At 40.2% G+C, this 25,720-nt stretch overlaps 1 protein-coding gene across 1 annotated transcript in view; it reads left to right on the forward strand.

Annotated features, from left to right (window-relative positions):
* RMDN2 (regulator of microtubule dynamics 2) overlaps positions 1-22,460 on the forward strand; it is a 79,404-nt gene extending 56,944 nt beyond the window's left edge. Inside the window, exons 8-11 of the mRNA XM_021697608.1 lie at positions 1,891-1,989; positions 11,144-11,197; positions 11,732-11,812; positions 22,135-22,460. Of these exons, the coding sequence (XP_021553283.1) occupies positions 1,891-1,989; positions 11,144-11,197; positions 11,732-11,812; positions 22,135-22,188 (288 nt within the window). The 3' untranslated portion in view covers positions 22,189-22,460. The remainder of the gene's footprint in view (positions 1-1,890; positions 1,990-11,143; positions 11,198-11,731; positions 11,813-22,134) is intronic.
* The last annotated feature ends 3,260 nt before the right edge of the window (positions 22,461-25,720 follow it).

Genomic DNA, 25,720 nt, shown 5'->3' on the forward strand with positions numbered 1-25,720 from the left:
CTTTCTAGATGTGTCTCCTGAGGCAAAGAAAACAGAAGCAAAAATAAACTATTGGATCTACATCAAAATAAAAAGTTTCTGCATAGGGAAGGAAACAACCAACAAAACTAAAAGACAACCTACTGAATGGGGAAGGTATTTGCAAATAACATATCCAATAAAGGGCTCATGTCTAACATAAAGAACTGATACAACCCAACACTCAAAACCAAATAATCCAATTTAAAATGGGCAGAAGACATGAACGGACATGTCTCCAAAGAAGAAATACAGATGGCCAGGGCACCTGGGTGGCTCAGTCATTAAGCATCTGCCTTCAGCTCAGATCATGGTCCCAGGGTCCTGGGATCAAGCCCCACATTGGGCTCCCTGCGCAGTGGGGAGCCTGCTTCTCCCTCTCCCACTCCCCCTGCTTGTGCTCCTGCTCTCACTATCTCTGTCAAATAAATAAATAAAATCTTAAAAAAAAAAAAAGAGAGAGAGATACAGATGGCCAACAGACACATTTGGAAAGATGCTCAACATCACTCATCATCATGGAAATACAAATCAAAATCACAATGGGATATCTCGTCTCTCATTGTGAGATACCTCACATCTATTAGAATGGCTAAAATCAAAAACACAAGAAATAACAAGTGTTGGCGAGGATGTAGAGAAATAGGTGCCCTCATGCACTATTGGTGGGAATGCAAACTGGTGCAGACACTGAAGATAGTACAGAGGTTCCTCAAAAAATTAAAAATAGAACTACCCTATGATCTAGTAATTGCACTACTCAGTACCCAAAGAATACAAAAACTTTAATTCAAAGGGATACATGCACCTCAATGTTTATTGTAACATATTTTCAATAGCCAAATTATGGAAGCAACCTAAGTATCCATCAATAGATGAATAGATAAAGAAGTGGTATATTATACCACATAATGGAATATTATTCAACCATAAAAAAGAATGAAATTTTGCGATTTGCAGCAACATAGACCTAGACTATAATGCTAAGTGAAATAAGTTAGTCAGAGAAAGACGAATACCATATGATTTCACTCATATGTGGAATTTAAGAAACAAAACAAATGAACAAGGGAACTAAAAAGAGACAAACCAAAAAGCAGACTCTTAACTACAGAGAACAAATAGATGGTTATCAAAAGTGAGGTGGGTGAAATAGATGAAGGGGATGAAGAGTACACTTCTATTGTAGAGCACTGAGTAATATATGGAATTGTTGAATCACTATATCGTACACCTGAAAAGAATAAAACACTGTATGTTAACTATACTGGAATTAAAATGGGGGATAAAAGGAAGCAAAAAATAAATGATAATATGAAATTTAATTTTGGTGGTTGCTGGTTAAAAAAATTTTCTCCTGGATTGTAAATATGTATACTGGGCCCTCACTCTATACTCCCTCTGGGTTAAGAATCCTTCTTCTATTTACACTTCTGAGATGCTGTGTTCTGGGTCAGGTTGGCAGGAAGGAAGCAAAGTTGGGGTCTCCTCCACTCTGTGCAAAGAAACTCTGTGCAAAGAAATACTGTGTGGTCATCTCAGAATGCTGAATCACATAAACAAACAGGATCAGCATTATTCCCCATCCCTTTCTCTGATTGAACACAAATCTTATCATGAGTATTTCAGATTGATTTGGTAACCAGTGCTTTTAGAGCTCATAGTTTATTAGAACTATAAAAAAAGGAAGGTAAAATATTAATACCATAAAGATGATCTCTGTCATGTATATTATGTATGGATATGTTTATATTTATATATTCTATGCATATACATACATATACACCTACACACACACGTCTAATTGAGGAGAGATGATTCTTTCAAAAGGGGAACCACTTTCTAAGAATGATGTCGCCTCCATGTTTGCAGGTCTCGAAACTGAGCTGGATTGAGAAAAAAATGGCTGCTACTCTGTTTGGAAAAATACCATCCTCAACTGTAGAAGAAGCTTTGCAAAATTTCCTTAAGGTATATTTTGTCTGTCTGTTATTTTAGTATCTAACTGGCTACTACCTGCACCAATCCCTCCTACCCTTCTCCGTGTGTAGATCTCTAACACAAGCCCCGGGTTGAATCCTAGTTTTGGCGTGTCCAGACTGCTTCCCCGAGCAGCTAGTTATGCCCTAGGTCCTATGTGCACAGCCCTTGCTACCAAATCCAAGAGCAGCTCTCCAGGTTGTGTGAGTATGTGCAAAAGCATTCATGCCCTGATTATTAGACTTGTTCCGCAATACTCCCAATTAGCCTAATATAGAAGCAGTTTGATCTTGAAGAACTAAAAGATACCAAAAGGGAGAGTTATATTTTAAAAGCCATTCCATAAGTTGCAGACAGTTCTATGGAACATGGGGCATCAGACCAAACCAGTATTTTCATTCCTATCTTAAAATGTATAATTGCTAGGCTAATAAAACTCTAAACAGTAATAATGTATGTGTGCATATAATCAACTTCCTGATGGGCTAATCCCTTTATCTTTCTCTGGAAGCAATTATAGAATCTTATAGACACTAAGATGTCTTTTCTGTAACAATATAGACAAAATCAGGCTCTAAACTGTATTGTCCAACATATTATACATGCTCATACTTTTTTATTGTATCTCAGGGTTTGATTTTGTAGAACTAAGAAGGAATTTAAAGAACATATATTCTAAGAGCGGAAATAGGTTTCATTGCACTTGCCATTTCTGAACGAATGAATCGTTAGCAGCTACCTACAATGCCCTGTGGAAAAAATAATTGTTCTGAGATCAAGCATGAGCCCAGTGGAAAAGATTGCAGGATGTAAAAGCACAGGGGCCAGACATGTCTTATTTTTTATTTAACGTGATCTTTTTTATTTTATAAAGAGGAAATCAAGACCTCAGGAACTTAATTTTTTCTAGTGTCACACAATGGCAGACCGAAGATATGGATGTAGTCCAAGACTGTATCATCACCATTTCTTTACCTTTTATCTACCACGGAGAATTAGTTCTTTCATTTTACATTTTATAAGAATATAGATCATGGTATATTTAAGATAGTTCATAGATGGTGCTAAGCTAAGGAAAAATGTCATTTGGACTTGAAACTCATTTCTTCATAGTATCAAAGTTATAAATGGGAGCTCAGGTTTTCAGGATGTTACACAGAAGTTCTTAAGGTGCTAATGTACCTGAAATATTAGCCAGATAAGATAAAAAATGATCAGAGGCACAATATTGTAGAGGTAAGGATTGCAACCTCTAGAACCAGCCACCTGATTAAATCTCAGTTCTGCTGCTTACCAACTGATTAACGCTGGACAAGTTTCTGTTTTTTTAATTTAATTATGTTACCTTAATAACACCCAGTGCTCCATTCAGTACATGCCCTCCTTAATACCCATCACCAGGCTAACCCATTCCCCCCACCCCCGCCCCTCTAAAACCCTCGTTTATTTCTCAGAAATCCATAGTCTCTCATAATTCGTCTCCCCCTCTGATTCCCCCCCTTCATTTTTCCCTTCCTACTATCTTCTTTTTTTTTTTTTTAACATATAATGTATTATTTGTTTCAGAGGTACAGGTCTGTGATTCATCAGTCTTACACAATTCACAGCGCTCACCATAGCACATACCCTCCCCAGGGTCTATCACCCAGTCACCCCATCCCTCCCACCCCACCCCCCACTCCAGCAACCCTCAGTTTGTTTCCTGAGATTAAGAATTCCTCATATCAGTGAGATCATATGATACTTGTCTTTCTCTGATTGACTTGTTTCACTTAGCATAATACCCTCTAGTTCCATCCACATTGTTGCAAATGGCAAGATTTCATTTTCTGTTTTTTTGATGGCTGCATAATATCCCATTGTATATATATATATATCACATCTTCTTTATCCATTCATCTGTTGATGGACATCTTGGCTCTTTCCATAGTTTGGCTATTGTGGACATTGCTGCTATAAACATTGGGGTACACGTACCCCTTCAGATCACTACATTTGTATCTTTGGGATAAATACCTAGTAGAGCAATTGCTGGGTCGTAGGGTAGCTCTATTTTCAACTTTTTGAGGAACCTCCATATTGTTTTCCAGAGTGGCTGTCATTTCCTGACTTGTTAATTTTAGCCATTCTAACTGACCTCATTGAGGTTTTGATTTGGATTTCCCTGATGCCGAGCAATGTTGAGCACTTTTTCATGTGTCTGTTGGCCATTTGGATGTCTTCTTTGGAAAAATGTCTGTTCATGTCTTCTGCCCATTTCTTGATTGTGTTATTTGTTCTGTGGGGGTTGAGTTTGATAAGTTCTTTATAGATTTTGGATACTAGCCCTTTATCTGATATGTCATTTGCAAATATCTTCTCCCATTCTGGCAGTTGTCTTTTGGTTTTGTTGACTGTTTCCTTTGCTGTGCAAAAGCTTTTTATCTTGATGAAGTCCCAATAGTTCATTTTTGCCCTTGCTTCCCTTGCCTTTGGCGATGTTTCTAGGAAGAAGTTGCTGCGGCTGAGGTCAAAGAGGTTGCTGCCTGTGTTCTCCTCTAGGATTTTGATGGATTCCTGTCTCACATTTAGGTCTTTCATCCATTTTGAGTCTACTTTTGTGTGTGGTGTAAGGAAATGGCCCAGTTTCATTCTTCTGCATGTGGCTGTCCAATTTTCACAACACCATTTGTTGAAGAGACTGTCTTTTTTCCATTGGACATGCTTTCCTGCTTTGTCGAAGATTAGTTGACCATAGAGTTGAGGGTCCATTTCTGGGCTCTCTGTTCTGTTCCGTTGATCTATGTGTCTGTTTTTGTGCCAATACCGTACTGTTTTGATGATTACAGCTTTGTAATAGAGCTTGAAGTCCGGAATTGTGATGCCACCAGCTTTGCTTTTCTTTTTCAACATTCTTCTGGCTATTTGGGGTCGTTTCTGGTTCCATACAAATTTTAGGATTATTTGTTCCATTTCTTTGAAAAAAGTGGATGGTATTTTGATAAGGATTGCATTAAATGTGTAGATTGCTCTAGGTAGCATTGACATCTTCACAATATTTGTTCTTCCAATCCATGAGCATGGAACGTTTTTCCATTTCTTTGTGTCTTCCTCAATTTCTTTCATGAGTATTCTATAGTTTCTGAGTACAGATTCTTTGCCTCTTTGGTTAGATTTATTCCTAGGTATCTTATGGTTTTGGGTGCAATTGTAAATGGGATCAACTCTTTAATTTCTCTTTCTTCTGTCTTGTTGTTGGTGTACAGAAATGCAACTGATTTCCGTGCATTGATTTTATATCCTGCCACTTTACTGAATTCCTGTATGAGTTCCAGCAGTTTTGGGGTGGAGCCTTTTGGGTTTTCCACATAAAGTATCACATCGTCAGCAAAGAGTGAGAGTTTGACTTCTCCTTTGCCAATTCGGATGCCTTTTATTTCTTTTTGTTGTTCAATTGCTGTGGCTAGGACTTCTAACACTATGTTGAATAGCAGTGGTGATAGTGGACATCCCTGCCGTGTTCCTGACCTTAGGAGAAAAGTTCTGTTTTTCCCCCATTGAGAATGATATTTGCTGTGGGTTTTTCATAGATGGCTTTTATGATATTGAGGTATGTACCCTCTATCCCTACACTGTGAAGAGTTTTAATCAAGAAAGAATGCTGTACTTTGTCAAATGCTTTTGCTGCATCTACTGAGAGGATCATATGGTTCTTGTTCTTTCTTTAATTAATGTATCACATTGATTGATTTACAGATGTTGAACCAACCTTACAGCCCAGGAATAAATCCCACTTGGTCATGGTGAATAATCCTTTTAATGTACTGTTGGATCCTATTGGCTAGTATTTTGGTGAGAATTTTCACATCCATGTTCATCAGGGATATTGGTCTGTAATTCTCCTTTTTGATGGGGTCTTTGTCTGGTTTTGGGATCAAGGTAATGCTGGCCTCATAAAATGAGTTTGGAAGTTTTCCTTCCATTTCCATTTTTTGGAACAGTTTCGGAAGAATAGGTATTAATTCTTCTTTAAATGGTATTTGGTAGAATTCCCCTGGGAAGGCATCTGGCCCTGGGCTCTTGTTTGTTGGGAGATGTTTGATTACTGCTTCAATTTCCTTAGTGGTTGTGGGTCTGTTCAGGTTTTCTATTTCTTCCTGGTTCAGTTTTGGTAGTTTATACATCTCTAGGAATGCATCCATTTCTTCCAGATTATCTAATTGGCTGGCATATAGTTGCTTATAATATATTCTTATAATTGTTTGTATTTCTTTGGTGTTGGTTGTGATCTTTCCTCTTTCATTCATGATTTTATTTATTTGGGTCATTTTTCTTTTTGATAAGTCTGGCCAGGGGGTTATCAATCTAATTAATTCTTTCAAAGAACCAGCTCCTAGTTTTGTTGATCTGTTCTACTGTTCTTTTGGTTTCTATTTCATTGATTTCTGCTCGGATCTTTATTATTTCTCTTCTCCTGCTGGGTTTAGGCTTTATTTGCTGTTCTTTCTCCAGCTCCTTTAGGTGTAGGGTTAGGTTGTGTATTTGAGACCTTTCTTGTTTCTTGAGAAAGGCTTGTATTGCTATATACTTTCCTCTTAGGACCACCTTTGCTGCATCCCAAAGATTTTGCAACAGTTGTGTTTTCATTTTCATTTGTGTCCATGATTTTTTTCAATTCTTCTTGAATTTCTTGGTTGACCCATTCATTCTTTAGTAGGATGCTCTTTAGCCTCCATGTATTTGAGTTCTTTCCAAATTTCTTCTTGTGATTGAGTTCTAGTTTCAAAGCATTTTGGTCCGGAAATATGCAGGGAATGATCCCAATCTTTTGATACAGGTTGAGACCTGATTTGTGACCTAGGATGTGATCTATTCTGGAGAATGTTCCACGGGCACTAGAGAAGAATGTGTATTCTGTTGCTTTGGGTTGGAATGTCCTGAATATACCTGTGAAGTCCATTTGGTCCAGTGTGTCATTTGAAGCCTTTATTTCCTTGTTGATCTTTTGCTTAGATGATCTGTCCATTTCAGTGAGGCGGGGTGTTAAAGCATTGGACAGGACAAGTTTCTTAACCTCTCTCTCAATTTAATCAATGACATGGAGATAATAGTACCTGACTCATAGTGTTGTCAAGATTCAATAAGTTAATACAAGGAAATTGCTTAGTGAGTGCCCATCACCTAGTAAGCTCAATAAAAGCTCACAGAATTTTAACTCCATTAAATTGTAAACATGCTGGCAAACCATCTTGGGGACCTCTCCATTCAGCATGACTTAGATTCTGTCTGAAAATGCATTTTGTGGTGTTTGTTGAAGGAGTGAGAAGGCATCAAGAAAGCCTCCCCCTGTACTGACTGCCACAGCTAAGAGTCCTTAGGAGCCCAGGGTGCTAAGGACGAAGGCTGGGGAGTACGTAAGAAAACTGGGAGGTGGAAGGAACTTGGCTCCCACACTCAAGGGGAGTCTGCAACCCTTGGTCCCAGCAGGAGGTTGTGGTTTTGGACCCGACTCCTGTCTCCAACTCTTTCCCTCCAAAGAGTGTTCACAGGGGCCAGGAATGTGTCCCCAGGCCATCCAGCTCAGTTCTGTAGTGATCCAGAGCACTGGCTTTAGAATCAGTTTGAGACCTGAGCCTTTTCCTGTCTATATGACCTAGCCATGTTTCTTTATTTCTCCTAATCTTAAATTCTTCATCTGTAAAGCAGGCATAATAATACCTACTTTATATGGTTTTTGTGAAGATACATAAGATAATACATGTAATTTTCTTAGCCCAGGGCCTAGCACATAAAGTACTCTAACTAAAAGTAAATGTTAGCTGCTATTATTTTGCTCTTATAACTGGTGAAATCTGATCCTCCACAGCATCACAGCATCTGGGAATGTGGTTTTAGACAGGAGTCATCTGTGAATCCCCTGTGGGAATTCTTTCAAACTATTGTATGCTTCCCACCTCATCCAAAATTCTGTCATGATTCCCTCTGGCAGTGGTTCTCAACTTTGGGTATACGTTAGCATCATCTGGAGAGCTTTAAAAAATGCCAGCCCTGGCCACCACCCAGACTAATTATTTCAGAATCTTTGAATATATTAAGGTATAGTTTATATACAATAAAATGCACCCATTTTAAGGATACAGTTCACTGAAGTTTGACAAATTTATATACTCGTGTAACCACCACCATTTTAAGATACAGAACATTTCCATCACCCTCAAGAGTTATCTTTGCCCCTTTGCTGTCAATTTCCCTCACCTTCTGCCCCTGGCAACCACTGATCTGATTTCTGTCACTATAGATTAGTTTAGCCTATTCTATAATTTTATATAAATGGGATCATAGAGCTTGTATTTTGTGTGTATCTGGCTTCCTTTGCTCAATGCAATGTTTTGAGATTCACTCATTTTATTGGTGTATCAGCAGTTCCTTTTTACTGCCTAGTAATATTCCATTTCATGGATATACCGCAGTCTACTTATGCATTTGCCTATTGGTAGACATTAGAGTTGTGTCCAGTGGGCTATTGGAGTTATTATGAATAAAGCTTCTATGAACATTCATATGCAAGCTTTTATGTAGACATGTTGTAAATTTTCTTCGGTAAGTTACCTGGGAATGGACTTGGGTCATAAGGGAAGTATTTTAAAAGCTTGATCAGCATTTTTAAAGCTCTCAAAGCTCTTCCTGTGCAGCCAATGGCATGGTAGAGAGCCCAGTGCCTTGAGTGTGTGTAGTAGGATAACAGCTGTAGCAATGTTGGGAGATCGGTGGCCCTGGTGTCCCCCCGCTGTTTGCAACATATGATCCCTGGATCCCCCTTAGTGGTTTTACCACCTGCAGAGCCTTCATCTATGTCCTGATATGATGGAGGGCTGCTGCTTGAGGTTATGAGATGTTCTTAAAACAATGCTAATTTATTCAGTAATGTTTATTAAGCACATACCTGGTAACACAGTGTCAAATACAGGGAATACAGAAATGGTCAACACAGCTCCTGCCTCCAGGGAACTTGTACAGCCATGACCAAGTTAACAACTACAATATTCTCCACCCTGTATTATTATAGAGTGTTCTAAGAGCCTAGCTAGAAACTGCTTCCTAACTAGAACATTCTACTGAGCAACACTACCTTCCTTGTTATTCAGGTAAGCCCTTTGGTAAAAAGTCAGAATCTGCTCCATTTTAGGAAGTTGGTATTGTGAGTAGCCTATGTTCCTTTGGCTTCTTTTTTTTAACCATGAGCACAAAAGGAGATATTCTAATTTATAGTTATTATAGTTAATTAAACATAAGTGCTAAGGTGTGTATGCAGAATTAAAATGCCAACTTTAAAAAAATAAGAGGCTGCTTGTGCTCAGTAAGTTTTCCAGACAGGATTTGAAAAGAACTGGGCAACTGTTGGACATAGAAGAAGGTACAATTGAACAAAGTTTAATTGAGGTCTTCCTTATTAGAGTGATTTGAGAAATGCACTTAGTAGACTGAAAGAGTTGAGATGGAAATAACTGGACAAGAGAGAAGCAACAGAACCAGAATCCATCAGCACTGTGGATGGCTCTCTAGGCTTTTCAAGGCTCTGGCTAGGACTGGACTTGACAATGTCCTTGCATCTGTTGGCAGCCTTGCAGTCTCACTAACAGGTTCTTGGCCAGATCCACACAGTGTTCCATCTATTTGGTCCTAAAGAGTTACACCCAGTCTGGCTCCCCAGCCAAAGAGACTTTCTTCTCCTCCTCCTCCTAGGACCTTTGCCTTTGGATTTTATAGAGAGTAAATGTCCTTTACCAAAGATGTACACTCCTCAGCACAGGAGTGCCTAGGTCTTAGATTTCCCTCCATTAGTATCCATCTTTAAAATGTATGTATCCTTTTACTCAGCAATTCAACTCCTAGGAATCTCTTCTACAGACATAATCACATGTGCACAACCATATAGGAGCAAATATATTCATCAGCCATTATTAGTAAGAGTAAAAAAATGTCTAATAGAGAATTCTTAATTTAATTATGGCATCTGTGCAGTATGAAATACAGCTCTTAAGAACAATGAGGTAGATCTGTGTATGCTAACGCAAAAATGTATCTGTGGTGTGTTGTGGGAAAAAAAGTTTTGGACCAATAGTAAAAATGGTCCCATATTAATTTTTTTTTCAAAAGCGAATTTTTTTTATTTGTGTATACTTGTTAAAGGTCTGGTGGGATGCATGTCAAACTATTGATAGTGCTTACCCCTGGAGAATGAGATTGAAATTGAAAATAAAATTACAACAAAGAAACTATCACTTTTTAATTTTGGAAATGTCCGTATTATTTGTACCTTGTAAAATAAACATATCTTTGTAAATTTTTTAAAGTAACCTTCTTCTCTTGGGTTCTGCATCTCTCTGGGTTGGGTTCTGGGGTCAGACTGGGAGCTTATATTTGCATAGGCCCTTACAACTGCAGAAGATGACTCTGACCGAAGATTGACTTAGGTTCTAAGAAGTGCTTTCTAGTAGCAATGCCAGATGCCTGAAAAAAATTCTTATTCACCAGAGATATAGAAAGGGAACTGATGCATAAGAGTTTAGTAGATGAGGAGTAAAGTGCCTGCATAATACCCACTTATTAAAATCTGCAAGTAGGTCTGCTACTTGGACTGGTTGTTTCACGGGTCAGTATTTGCTTTAAAAACACTTGATGCAATGGACTTTGGATATGATTCAATTCATGGGATGTGTTGAAATCCTAAGAAATCAAATATTAATGCAGTGGAGGATGCTTGTCATGGGATACCAGTCATCCTCTCCTCATTTCCTAAATAGATTGTGAATTGGATAGGACTTGTCCTGGGAGATGTATCACCAATTGTTTTTGTTCTTGAAAGGAAAAAAAGAGAAAGGATAGGTTGTACAAAGGAATCCCGAAATCTCAAAGCATCGCATTGTTTCGTAAGCTTTATGAACATAATAATAACTTGATTTTAATAGACAATCTCAAAAGTTCTATTTCCACTCAGAGGATACTTGAACTGATAAAATGATTCTGATGTAACACAATCAACCTAAATTTTTAGGACAATTTGGTTAGTATTTGATTTATTGAAATATGTCCTCTTTATTGGTGGTGGTGGTGGTTGTTTTAATATTGTCCCATTATTCTCTTTTCTGTTTTCTCTTAAAATCAGGTTGAAGAACTACACCCTGGTTTTTCTAAGTCCAATTACTTGTTCTTGGCCAAGGTGAGGAAGACCACTGTTTTGGGTTGTTGTTATTTTTTTTTAATATTTTATTTATTGGGGCGCCTGGGTGGCTCAGATGGTGGAGCACCTGCCTTCGGTTCAGGTCGTGATCTCCAGGTCTTGGGATTGAGCCCCACGTCAGGCTCCCAGCTTAGCGGGGAGCCTGCTTCTCCCTCTCCTTCTGCCTCTCCCCCTGCTTGTACACTCTCTGTCTCTCTCTCAAATGAATAAATAAAATCTTTAAATATATATATTTTTTATTTATTTATTTTTTGAGAGAAAGAGAGAGAGTGCAAGCGGGGTGAGGGGCAGAGGGAGAGAGAGAATCTCAAGCAGACTCTGCACTGAGCGGGGAGCCCTACTTGGGGCTCAATCCCGTGACCCTGAGATCATGATTTGAGCCGAAACCAAGAGTCAGACGCTTAACCAACTGAGCCACCCAGGCGCCCCAGGAAGAGCACTGTTTTAAGATCACTTTGAGTCCATTACATAAAAATGTGCTTGCCTTTCATATTGACTATTTTTCATTTCTAGTGTTACATCGATCTTGAACAAACAGATGACGCTATGAAGTTTTGTAATTTGGCAGTGTTGCTTCCTTGTGTTACCAAAGAGGTAAGTCCCAACAGTGACAATGAGGGCTGTTATTTTATTAGTCCTTTTCTGGCTTCAAAGATAGCTTAGAAACGTCTGGATTTTTCTTCCATACTAAAACTTTGGATTTAACATGTAGTATGAAGTTTTTAAAATTGCTTCAGGTAACCCTTCACCAGCAGACTCCCTGTATCTTTCAGGGACACACAAATCATGGGCTAGCAGTTAAAACATCCTAATGCTTGTTAAGGGATTAGGCTAAACCCCTCTGGGGGAAGGAAGGAGGACAGCCTAATTCTGGGGAGCCGATGATGATGAAGCTGTGATAGGCAGCAGACAAGTAAGCAGGCTGCCCACCTTGGAGTGAGAGAACTGTCCACGTGGCTGCGATCTTCAGGCCTAGCTCGCAGCAGGGGAGGGCTATCCTCTAGCAGGAAGAAGATTAAAAATAAGGTATTAGCATTTTCTCAGTCTTTGAACACCTACCACTAATGAAGAAGAAACTATCGCATTGCTTCTTGCCCTTTTGTTCACTAATTCAGGGTTCTGGATGTACTCTGTTTTAGGAATTTCAGAGTTAACAGTCCAGCCTGCGTTCCTGTGAGCTATATATTGGTATTGTGGGAACAAAAGAAAATAGATAAATGTTTTCCTTCTCCCTTCTCATACCATCAAACATTATCATCCTCTGAATCACAGCTAAAAGAAATGCCTCAAGGGGCGCCTAGGTGGCTCAGTCGGTTAAGCGTCTGACTCTTGATCTCAGCTCAGGTCTTGATCTCAGGGTCGTGAGTTCAAGTCCCACGTTGGGCTCTGCACTGGGTATGGAGCCTACATTTAAAAAAAGAAAAAGAAAACAAATGCTGCCTCAGAAATAAGCATCCCTCTTCTTCTCTGTTGAAGCAACGCTGGCTCCAATGTTTGTGATCTCAAATATAAGCATGTAAGGCATGCCCACAGCCCTCTAGAATAGCCCACAGCCCTCTATAGCCTAGAATATAAGTTATATATCCAAATAACTATAGGTCAGGGTGGAAAGCCTGAAGTGCTAAGAGAGGTACAAATAATTGGTTATGGAAATAGTGAAGATGGAAATTATTTTCACCTAGAAGAGATTAAGTAGCATCAGAGGTGGGTTTTGATGACATGGAGGTGTGAGTGAAGCACATCGCAGATCATGAACAAAGGCGCGGTGGTGGAAAAGCGAAGATTTGTGTGCTTGAGGGAAGGGGGTGTTCAGGACAGTCATGGGAAATATGGATGATGGAGAAGGGGAACAAGACCTTCCCGGAGCTTCAGGGTTCGGGGAGGGCCGTGTCTGTAGACAGGGCTGGCCAGCCTCCCCCGGGGCCTTCCCAGCAACTGCCAGCACTAGGTCTCGGATGGCTTCTAGATTTGGGCTTTCCTATGAGGTTGGTTGTCCTTCTCCCTCAGATCCCTCGGTGGGTTCCGTTGGTCAGTTCTGAGCTCAACAGCACAGACTCAGTAGCGGCACTTCCCCACGGAAGACACTTGATGTAATTTTGGGGGCAGAAAAATACATTTTGTCCCTCTGGCTGCCTGCTCCATATCGGTCATGGGGACCCTACCATCTTTCCCATCTCTCCTGAATGATGTCACTTAGGTTACATGCAGTCATCTTAAACTGAGTATCTATGCATTCTTATTAGAATTTGAGATTAGACTACAGTATGATAATGAAGTTTAATACCTGGTGTGACATGCAAACATTTGGGCACGGAATTTAGTGCTCTCACACAAGGGCTAAATATCGATGACCCCCAAGGTTTGGTCCTTGGTTCCTAAATCTCCCCTCTCCTCTCCCCTTTCCTCCTCCCTATCCCACAAGCCTGTTGTCCATGACTTCAAATGCTATCTCCCTGCCGGGAGTCCTCAAATTTGTATCTTTAGACCTCCCTTCTGAGCTCTAGACCTGATTGTCCACCTTCCCGTGTGCCATCTCTACCTGGATGTTTCAGAGACATCTCAAGCTTAACTCGTCATCAGGCCTTTGGATCTGTTCCTCTCCATCTTCCCATCTACTAAACAGCATGTTCATTCATCAATTAGGAACGCTGGGAATCATCCTTGACCCCTCCTTCTACCTCGGCCCCCAACCCAGACACCCACCCAGCCCCCAAGTTCTCAGAATTCCTCTTCTAAAACATGCCATGAGCCACCCAACGGACCTCTCGTTCTGCTGCCACCACTCCAAACAGGAAACCACCCGAGTTCACCCAAACTGCGCTGTGGGAGCCTCCCACTGGCCCCACAGCTTTCTTCCTCCCTCCAGGTCATTCTTGGCTCTCCATAGCAGCTGAGGCAACAGATTAAACAAACCTCAATCTGTCCCTTCCCTACTTGAAAGTCCTAAGTATGTAGCATGTCCTTCACGGCTCTGATGCATGTTCTCCACTCTCCTCACCTCTGCACCATGCTCTTCCCTGCCTCACACCGTCAGGCCCTGTTGTTGCCTCTTCTGGAAACACTCCCACCCAAGCCCTCCACCCCCTTCACCACCTTTATTCCCACTCACCCTTTAAGCCTCACCACAAATGTCATTTCCTTAGGAAAGACTTCCTTGATGCTCCCAGGCAAGAAAGTACGTTGTGCTTTTCCTTCAAGTCATTGAGCAGGGCTGTGGTTGCCTCGTTATGTGTGTGATTGTTCCACAAGAATCTCGGCTAGGTGGGTCTCATCCATACCTCTATTCCTAGTGCCAGGTGCCATGCCTGGCATATAATAAGCACTCATGAGTCCTGGTAGGAAGAATCAGAAGACTAATAGCACGCAAATAAAAATACTAGTGCTAATAGTGCTAATAAGTAGGACTGGATATGAATGTAACTAAGAGAGCTGGGCCCTGTGGAAATACTTATGTAATAAGCAAAATAGCATTAATGAATATTTCCCATGTTACTTTTTTTTTTCCAGTGATGTTTCCATTTGTATTTTCTAGGAGGTTTGGTTTTGTTTTGTTTTTTTCAAGGAATTAAATGTACTGTCAGGAATATCTCCATTTCTTTTTCAATTAGCAAATAAGCTGAGGAGAGTAATCTGTAGTACCCCTTATCCCTGTAAGGTTTTCCTGATGGAAATATGCCTCATTAGTGATTCTGCTGACCCGTCTATTAATTTCCAAAATGTCCAGCAGAGCCACTCATTACAGTGACGGCCACCGGGCCATTGGTGCGCTCTCCCTCACGTGAACTTGCCTGACCTGTGTGCTGCTTTCTCGTGGTGCTTGTAACTGCTTCCTGGCCATGTAGTCACTTGTGACCTGTCTTCCGTCCCTTTCAGGGAGTGCTAACTCATCACACTGCACTCAATATTGGGAATGTCAGCCCTTGGGCTCTAGGGCCCAGATTCATGCATGTGAGCAGCATTATATTGCCAGAACTTGAAACTACAGTATTTTATTATTCATGTGGACTTTTCTTGATCCCAGGGAGGTAATCTCAGGTCCTGAGAAACATTCTGTTTTTAAAAAAAAAACAAAACCAAACCAGGATTCCTATGTCTAAGGCAGTATGAGAATGCTTGATGAATGAAGTCATGACCACACAGCAGCCTGGGAGTTCTTTGCCTGGAGGAAGGGTCCAAGTGACTGACCTGGACTAGGCTGCAAGCGCTCCGGGTGCGAAGCAGTATGTAGTATTGTGTGTTATGACGAGGGGTGCGCTAGTCTGGTAAAGAAACAGATTGTTCTTAAACGGCTGTAATATTTTGAAGTGACATTAATTGCTCTTCTAAGACAAAGTCTTATAGGACAGTAAATAAAATATATGAGAAACAACTCCAGGAAGAAGAGGACACCAGAAGCGCTCAAAGTAAAGACGACTGTGTCCCGGCTCACAAGTTCTTGGAAGTTACCTGTTGTTTAAAATCCTGGGCTGTACCTCCATGCTGTTACATAGATTAAGAATCATCCCTCTTATTAGTCACCATGCTTAGCAATAAAATCCTAAGCCTGCTTTTAATTTTCTGTCTTAATTAAGACCTCATATTTGATTTTCTTCATTAAGAGATTGGTTTTTCAGATAAGTTTATAAAATAGAATTAGTCTACAGATGTTCACTCTGCCTTCCTGTTAAGGGAACACAACAGCTCAGAGTGATGAGTGGGTTACTTACTGAAAGCCAGCAATGTTGTTCAGCATCTCATTTTTTAGAAATTCTGATTTACCTATTTATTTCTGGTTTGGATTTATTTCTTATAGATTAACTCATCTGTGCCATCCATGCCTGGAGAATTCATTCTTCCTGGTACATTTTATTTATTTATTTATTTTTTAAAGATTTTATTTATTTATTTGAGAGAGAGAAAGAGCACAAGAGGGGGGAGCGGGAGAGGGAGAAGCAGACTCCCTGCTGAGCAGGGAGCCCGATGTGGGACTTGATCCCGGGACTCCAGGATCATGACCTGAGCTGAAGGCAGTTGCTTAACCAACTGAGCCACCCAGGCGCCCCTTTCCTGGTACATTTTAAAAGAAAGTAATAAGGCCACTAAAGGATAGACAGACTTTGCTCACTCTCTGAACAGACATTTTCATTAGCTGCCGGCTGGGGGTGCTACTCTGTTTACAACTCCCTATTTCTACTCTTTTGGCTCTTCTCTTATGTTGTTTGGCATTCCAAAATATATTATTCGTTCAGCTTTCTTGATATATAATGGCCTTGGTTGTATTTTTTAAGTTGATCTTGAAAAACACCTTAAAGAGATTTCTTAGACCTCCTTTTAATAATTTTCTTAAAATAACTGATGACACAACATTGGTTTGGAATCAGTCATTCTTAAGCAGTACCCAGTCTAGTCAAGTTGATGTTTGATAATCATTACCCAAATGCCAGCAGTATAACAATGTAATATAAGTAGGTCTCTCTCTTACTTATCCAAAGTCTTCAGCAGAGAGTATTGATATATTTTCCCATATGTGCTTCTTTCTTGTGGCACTTGAAATCTCTTCCTGGCATGATAGTTATTTGTGACATGTCTTCTGTCCCTTTCAGGGAGCTCTAAGCTCATCACACTGAACTTGTTATTGAGAGTGTCAGCCCTTGGGCTCTGGGGCCTAGATTCATGCATGTGAACAACTTTACATTCCCGGAATTTGAAACTACAGTGTTTTACGGAGAGAAAGTGTGCTGTCTCAGCAGAAAGGTTTGGATAGTTTGAATCTGAGGAAGAAAGGAATAACCTGAACTCAAAACCATAACCCGAGTCCTCAGCAGACAACGTTTACACAAATATGGCCAATATATCGAGTGCTTGAAACATAATGAAGACCTCAGAATTAATCAGATAGCTGTGCAGTTGACATGCTATGAAGGAAAAAACTTACATACAGGCGAGTATCACACCATGTGAGTATAACTCATGTGGCAAAGTCTTCAACTGGAGATTATCACTGAAGGGTCAGCATAGAATTCATATGTAGAAAAATGAATTGATGGATGGATGTAGGCAGACGTTTAGCAGCCTCTCCTCTCCCCCTTAGTAGCAGAGATTTCACACTGGAGAGGAGCTCTTTGACTATAATGAGAATGGGGAAATAGCCACAGCTCAGCTGACTCAGTCTGTGGTACTGGAGAGAACCGCTACAAATGTAATGAATGTGGCAAACTCTTCAGCCAGAGAGCTAACTTTTGTTTATATGAGAGAATTCACACGGGAGAAGAACCCTTTGCCTGTAATCAGTGTGGAAATGCCTCCAGTAACAACTTATCCTTTAAACAGCATGAGTGAATTCACACTGCAGAGAAACTACATGAATGTCATCTATGTGGTAAAGCCCTTAGCTGATGCTCTAAGCTTAGCCATCATGAGAACACATACTGGAGAGAAACCCTATACATGTAATGAGTGTAGAAGAACCTTCAGCCTCAGACTTAACCTTTACACAAGAGTTCCCACAGGGGAGGCACCCTACAGCCTTCAGCCAAAGCTCAAGCCTTGGAAGGCACAGAACACTGAGCAAAACAAGAAGGAGAACAGCAAGTCTTTACCAGGAGGAGGAAGCCATTTGAGAAATACCAGATAATTCATGTTAGAGAAGCAATTCAATGAAGTAAATAGGAGAAACCCTTTCCTCACAGAGTAGCATTCCAGGACATGTGAGGATTCTCACTGTATTAAACACTCTCAGTATCGTGAATGAAGGAAAGTCTTCAGTGACCACACATACCTTAGTCAGCCTTCAAGTTCTCACACTGGGGAGTCCCTCAGCCTTCAATCCAAGTAGAAATGCCTTTAACTGCAGTTTATATAAGGAAACTCAGACTGGAGAACAAAACTATCAAGAACCCTTAGAATACAATTCAACATATAATTTAGACTTTTGGCAAATGACATGGCACTGAAAATAATGTAGTGTAAAAATGCAGAACTGTAATGCATTCTTGGAAATGTAGAATGCAGAATTTGGTAAAACGTAATAGGCAGTAAGATAATCCCTCCTCAGCGGATTAATAAAAGTTGTTGATAAAAAATCTGATACATTGGTATTTGTCTTCAAAAAATCATGAAACGTTATGCTGAGTAATCAGGCCATTTTCCCTTTGTTACATCACTGTTGAAAGCTGATCAGTTTCTATTCTTTATGCAGCTCTAAACGTATTTACAAAGACTGTTCAATCAGAAAACAACTTTTAATGTAACTGAAAAGTGTAGAACACAAAATAATGTGTTCTAATGATTATATTAATGTTGAAATATGTATCTACATGGCAAAGGTGAATGGAAACATGGACAAACAAACACTATGTGATTCAGATATCTCAGGTGATACTGATGTGAGTGGTATACATGCCCTACTTTATAAGACACTAAAAACAAAGGCTTGAAATAGAAAAATATGCCTAAAAGGATTGAATCAAATGTACAATACGGCTGAAATGTTGAGTCCTAGAGGGAGAAAAGAGATGAAAGCCTTGTATACCTTTTTCTTAAAGGCAAGGGGAAACTCTTACAGGGTCTTAAGCAACAAGTAACACAATGAGATTTGGGGGAGGGCACACTAGCTACCATGTGGAGACTGACTTGGCTTGGAGGGGAATAGAACTGGAAGAAGGAGTACCATTTAGGTAACTCCTGCAATAACACAGACATGAGCCAGTGACCCGGACTAAGATGATGACAGTGAGGAGTGAAAGGAGAGCACAGATTTAACAGATTTGTGGGTGGTAGTCTCTACAAGACTTAGACATTGAATTTCCAGGAGATAAAGGACTCAAGAATGAGATCTCGGTTTCCGGCTTTAGAAACTGTCCAGGATAGAGGGAGGTACCCTTTAAGGATCCAGGGAACATTGGAGAACCAGATTTGGTAGAGAAGGTGAGTTCAGTTATGAACCTTTTGAGTTTGTGTCTGTTAGGTTTTCCAATCCATAAAGTGATTGTATATTTGTCAAATAACTGATGTCTGAAGCCACAAGATGGCAGAGACCACCCAGTAAAGTGAGAGTATTTGAAAGCCAGTGGGCCAAGGATCAACTCTGAGAAACCCCAACATAAGGGAAGGGGAGGAGGAAAAGGAAGCTACAGGTGAGATGGAAAGAAGTGGCCACAGGAGACGGGGCCTCAGAAGCCAAAGGATGGTGGGAGTGGTCACCTTGGTCAGACACTCTGGAGAAGTCAGGATGGAATGAGCTGAATTGAATGATGTCTGTGTTACTGGTGATCTTCACCCAGACTGTTTTAGTGGAGCAAGAGAAGCAGAGACAGTGCAGAGCACCAGAGGTGAGAAAATGCAGTCAGTGCATGTCGGCGCCCTTCCAGTAATTTGGTGGGGAAGAGAGGAGAGAGGTCAGGTGGCAGTTAAAGTGGTGCTGGAGTTGAGAAATCATGTTTTTTTAGATGGGAAATGGGGAAGCATACTTAAATGATGAGAAAGGGCCAGCAAAGAAGGCAGGGTTCGAGAAAGACTGGGGAGAGAGGAGATAATTGATAGAATAAGGTCCTGAGGAAGTCAGAAAGGGATCTAGAGCACATCATGGTCCTCTTTTTTTTTTTTTTTGTCGTGGGTTCAATAGAAAACTCGATGGGTTTGTAGACTTGTGGGTTCGTAGAGAACCAGGGCAGGTGCCACAGAGGGAGAAAGGGTTTTGATCTTTTGCTAAGAGGGTAGTTGGATGTAGAACCTAATGTGGGTTGAAAATAAGTCAAAGCAGGAGAAAGCTGATAGAGAACAATAAGGAAAAAATCACTTAATAAACCTGTAGAAGTTGAAAAATTGGTGTGATTGGATAAATGACCCAAAAAGGTAGGCAGTTGTGTTCAGAGAGCAGACTGCCTGTTTCAGAGGTAGAGCAGTTCTAGGTCATGACGCAGCCCAGGGTGTGCTTACGGGGGTGGTGGGGAAGGACATCGGAGATGAGGAGACCAACTCCTGGGACGCTGGGATCCACGGGCCATGGGGCAAGGATGTCCCAACAGTGATGGCAGACGGTGTGGAGAGTGACCCAGGTGCCGAAGTCAAAAAAATAAACGTAAAAGGAGAGTGACCAGGAGTTTAACAGCTAGAAGAAATGGTAGAGGGCAATTATCTTCTACCATTGGCTCCAACCCCTCCACCAGTAATATCCCTCATCCTCTCCTCTTCCCCCCAAAATATATTCTCTCAGCAAATGCATTACTGGTTATGCAAAAGTGACTTCAAAACAAGTCTACTAGCAGGAGTGCTAGGAAGCTATGTAGAAATGTCTGAGAAAAAGGGGGTAAGTGGGAGGTTGAGTCAAGGAGGAGAATTCATAGGAGGACAGTATTGGGGGGAGTACCAAAGAGGATTGATGGTGTAAAGGATGTATATTTTGGATGATAACAGAGGAAAGCATAATTGGAGGTGGTGGTTTTAGCTGGCTTTTTGGGCTAAAAAGCCCTGCCAGTGCCCTCTATACATAAAAACATAAATAAGTAGAATACTTGGATGGAAGCCCTGGGAAAGAGGTGAAATGGGAGGCGTGTGGTGTGAGTGTGTGAGTGTGAGTGTGTGGGTGTGCACATTTGCTGCCAGTTGAATTGGGGTGGAGGTTAGAGGAACTCTTCTTTGTGGTGCATGAGTATAAATATTGCTATGCTGTGATCTTAATTTTGAATCTTTCATTATGGCTTATGCATTTTCATTTCTTTAGGCATCTAATTGAAATAATTGTCTCATTGATGTCATTATTCTGTAAGAAATTGATTCCTAGAAATTGATGGGAAATGTTACTGTATGTTCTAGCATCAAACCACTAATAGTAGACATCATCCATTTCGGGACTTCTAGGTGCCAGGCACTCAGCTAGCCATGGGGTTACAAAGATAAACATGGATTACAGCTTATTTTGTATAAGTTTTTTTAAATAATACATTAATACCCTAAATTCATTAATCACATTTTCTCACAACCTTCAAAAAATATTGATTTGATAGAAGTAGACATCCTACTGACCAGACACTACATTATGATTAAAACTATTGAAGAGCTTCCAGGTTTAAAAAAAAAAATCTAATAGCTACTTCCAAATATTACTTTGTTCATTTTTCCTCATCTGTTTATTTTCATTTGTTACATCCCTTAAATTCTTTCTGATTAGGTACTTAATACATATTTGGGGGTTTGTTTTGTTTTTTTAAGATTTTATTTATTTGAGAGAGAGAGAGCACGAGTAGGTGGGAAAGGCAGAGGGAGAAACAGATTCCCTGCCGAGCATGGAGTCCGATGGAGGACTCCATCCCAGGACCCGAGATCATGACCTGAGCTTAACCAACTGAGCCACCCAAGCGCCTCTCAATAAATGTTTGTTAAATGCAAAAGTGTAGAGGAGTACCCTGCCATCTGAATTTATCGCCACTGTTTCTAACCACCACACTTGTTTTAAAGAAATAACAATACATGTGCAGTACTAGAGAACATATTACATGGTTTTTCATCTTAAATATAAACTACTTGATAGAGTCAATAATGAAAAGTATATTTGCTAGTCTGGATCATGCAGTGGAATCTGAGATTTCTTCAAATCCTGCTGCTAGGGCTGGGACTTCTTCCACATGGTACAGTTGAAGAAGAAAACAATGTTAACCATTAACACACTAGTGAGATCGAATGTGTCCGCTTACACGAAAGGCTCTCTTCTCGCTGTCTTCCCACCACTCCAGACCTGGTGGGGGAAACCCTGGAAATAGCTCTCCACATGACACGTATTCTCAGAGATCTGAATCATGCCTGGATCTAAGAAATGTGTAATTTCTTTGGAATGGTCCTTCAGACAGTATCGCCTCACTCCACCAAAGATTGCTTCAAAGTACCCAGAGTAGCAGGATCAATGTGTGAAATTTCATTGTGTGCTTGTATTTTCTTTATAGGATAAAGATGCACAGAAAGAAGTGAAAAAAATAAGCACTTCCTTGAAGAGGTAAATAGAAGAACTTACTCTTCAGCAAATCAGATGTGGTCTACTAAACTTTAATCCAAGTTGTGTTTTTTTATTATCCTTTTTTCTTCTTTGACGTAAGGGTAGTATGCTCAGATTTGAAGGTAAAACCACATTTCTGCAGAGTGCATTCCAATAGTAGCATGACAAAACTAATCATGTTGTTGGCAGAAATCAAGTTCCCATAATGTCAGTACAAAATTATCTTTAAACATGTATGATTTATATTTTTCCTATCAATTAGCTATAGTCTTCAGAGTATTTCTTTAAATAAAATATTTAAATCAATTCAATAAAGTGAACTGCTTCAATGGAGACTTTACAAAACAAAATTTCATTAATGTGGATAAAAAAAGGGAAAAACAGGCAGAGGTCATGAACAAGTTGTTGACAGAAGAGGAAAAACGAAAGAGTAAACACATGGTAACTAGTAATCGGAAATGTGAATAAAATTACAGTAAGATACTGTTTTGTCATCAAATTAGCAAGGATTTTTTTCTTTCAAGAGATATTCAGTGCTGGTAATGATGCCCACAAGTTGGAACATTCTCAACCACAGCTGGTGAGAGGGTATTTTGACACAAACATTTGGTAAAATGTGTCCTGAGCCTTAAAAATGTATTAATTCTTGAATCTTGTAATGTCATTTCAGGGAAATAGTCCTAAGGAGAAAAGGACAATTATTTATGCACAAATGTTTATAACAGCATTATTTATTATAGCAGAACACTATGTCCAACAATAAAAAAGCAGGTAACCGTATTAGAATCTAACCATATTAAAATATAACTACAACAGGATATTATTTTGGCATTGAAAAAATTACCGAAATTGTGCAATGCACAAAGCATCTTAAGTGCAAGTACAAGGCAAAATAGTGTATACATATCATCTCAGCTATATGAAAATGTGTGCAGAAAACCATCAATCGGAAAGACACTAATCTGGTAGCAGTTCATATTTCTGTGGAGTTGTGTTTTATTTCTTCTATTTCCCGATTTTTAATAAACTAAAAGGATTTTTTTCATTGAACTTAGCTAGCAGTGATCTGTAAAGATTCCTCACTACACTTTAACCAGCCTCATCCTGGAAATCAGATCAAAACTTGAAATTCCTTCTTGCTATCCCAAATATATGCATGCACTTATACACTCAAGATTTCAAGCCCTGGCCTAGAGATGCCATTTAATCAAACTGAGCTAGTTCCTCTCTCTTTTACACTGACCCATGGAGATACCTGAATCGGTTCAACTGACTCTTGTCCAAACTCTGACACCTGGTCTAATGTTGACAGCACTGGCTGGAAGGGACAGGAGTCTGGCAGTTTCCTGCACAGATAAGCGGTGTCCACAGGCTATAGGATGCCTCTGGCTCTCTCTGAACAGCTCCAAGAATGTGCCAGTTGAGACAGGTGACTGTCACTAACAGCAAATGAGAGAATCAACCACGTTGTGGGAGCAGCTCATTCCAGCAGAGAGCAGTGCAAAGACTTCTGCTAGGAATTATGAGGGACATCTAACCAATCTCCGTTTGTTTTAACAAAATTCCTCTTTGGTCCCTGGAGTCAACATGTTACAATGGGAGTGTAACACTCCCAAAAGTTACTTGAACCTTTAAAGCAATTGACAATTGCTTTAAATTTGAGAAATTGACAATTTCTCCAGTAGGATGTTAGCAGAGGAAATCTCCCTCCCCATCATGGTTATACTGGGTCCCCTTCAAATGAACATTAAAGCCCGGCTGTCTAGGTCACAACAGAACAGTCTCCACATTAAATCTTTTAAAATCATTAAACCTTTTAAAAGCTGAGTATTTTTCTCAGATGGCAGCACTATTTGTAGTTTGGTATACTTACTCCAGGGAATTTCCCACAAAGTGAGTCATGTGAACTGACTGTAGCTTGCTTTCTATGGTTACTTCACTCGCCATTCGTGCTATTGACCTGGGAGAAGACGCTATGTCTCCAGAGCCCTTCCGAAATGATCCTGGGGGGTCTCTAAGGCCAAGCCAGTGGTGCGCCATCCACCACAACAAAATGCACCAACTCCTAACCTTTCAAGAGACTTGACGCACAGCTTTGAAAAGGGGAGGTTCTGATCCAGAACTTCAAATATATTCAATTTCAGAAGATAATAAACTGCATGTTAAAATTTCTCATAAAACGTTAAAGAAGTCAGCGTTCTGCTAAAGTTTTAGCAATCGTCCTATCAATGTAATTTGCAAGCTTAGTTATCTTTCTTACTAAATAACGAATGACCTTCGCTGGAACATGAAAAACTCCATTGTGCCTAACAGTGGTCCAAAAGCTTTTCATGTGATAATATGGGTGTAATTTTGAATTGTAAAAAGCAGTGTTAACAGCTGGATGGGACCGTGGAGACAGTCTTCTAGACCAGCCTTCTCATTTTCCCCAGGAAACAGTCTAAGCTCTGATGCGTAAACCACATGGAAGGGGTCAGGGAGCTGGGGACTGGGGACTGGCCGAGCCAGGACTGGGTTCCAACTCGGAATCTCGTGCCTTCTGCCCTCTTCTCTGAGCCCAGGGCTTTTTACGTTCAACTGATTGAAGCCCAGCATGTCTGTTGTAGATTAGGGGCTCTGGGAACAGTAATACTGCATGGCATTAACCCGTGGTTCTGCCTGTTTTAAGTGCTTTACCTACATCAACTCATTTAAATCTCACAGTGGCCCGAGAAGAAGGAACTTTTGTTTCACTCTATTTACAGACAGGGCAGCTAAAGCAGGAGATATTAAATACCATATGGAGCACAGCATGAGATTTGAACTTGGGCAGTCTGCTCCAGTCCGTGCTGTAGTCTGAACCACCGTGCAATCCTGCCAGCAAATGGGGGGTCAAGGGGATGTGGGGTTAAAAGACAAAAGGTGGAAGGAGAGAAGGGGGAAAAGGACAGGAAAGGAAGAAAGGGTTTATTAAGAAAGGAATGGTAGAGAGAGATGGTAAGGAAAGAAGGAAAAGAAGAGAATAAAGGCAAAGAAAAATCTTTCCTTGTATTTTTTGGATATTGATACCCATTTTCTGGTTTCACATATATTTCCAACAACCTGTTGTGTATCTCGCCTTATATTAAGTCTGTTTTCATATTCCCCCCCTTCTTTCCCAAGATAAGGAAGCAAGAAAAAAGGAGGTGGTGAAACCTGCTTTCAATGACTCGCTCCCCTCGATCTGTGTGGCGGGAGAGCCTCAGGAGAAACTTTATGACCTATTGTTGGGCAGTTAACAAGAATATTTCATGTCACAGTTAAAGACAAGGTCACATTTTAGAACCAAGTATCATTAATATCTTGATGCTCCATGACTTTTGCAGCTCCCAAACCAGGATTTTGCTCTAGGTGCCCGAAGTCACATCATTAAGTTCTAAAAATAGCTTTACTGAGGTGTAATTGGCATACCAAAATGCACATATTTAAGGTGGATACTTGATGTGTTTTGAGATATATATAGATATAGATACAGATATATAAATATATCCCTGAAACCATCATCACAAGATAATGGA

Source organism: Neomonachus schauinslandi, chromosome 10 (genome assembly GCF_002201575.2).
Source record: "Neomonachus schauinslandi chromosome 10, ASM220157v2, whole genome shotgun sequence".
In the NCBI taxonomy this organism is placed as follows: Eukaryota; Metazoa; Chordata; class Mammalia; order Carnivora; family Phocidae; genus Neomonachus; species Neomonachus schauinslandi.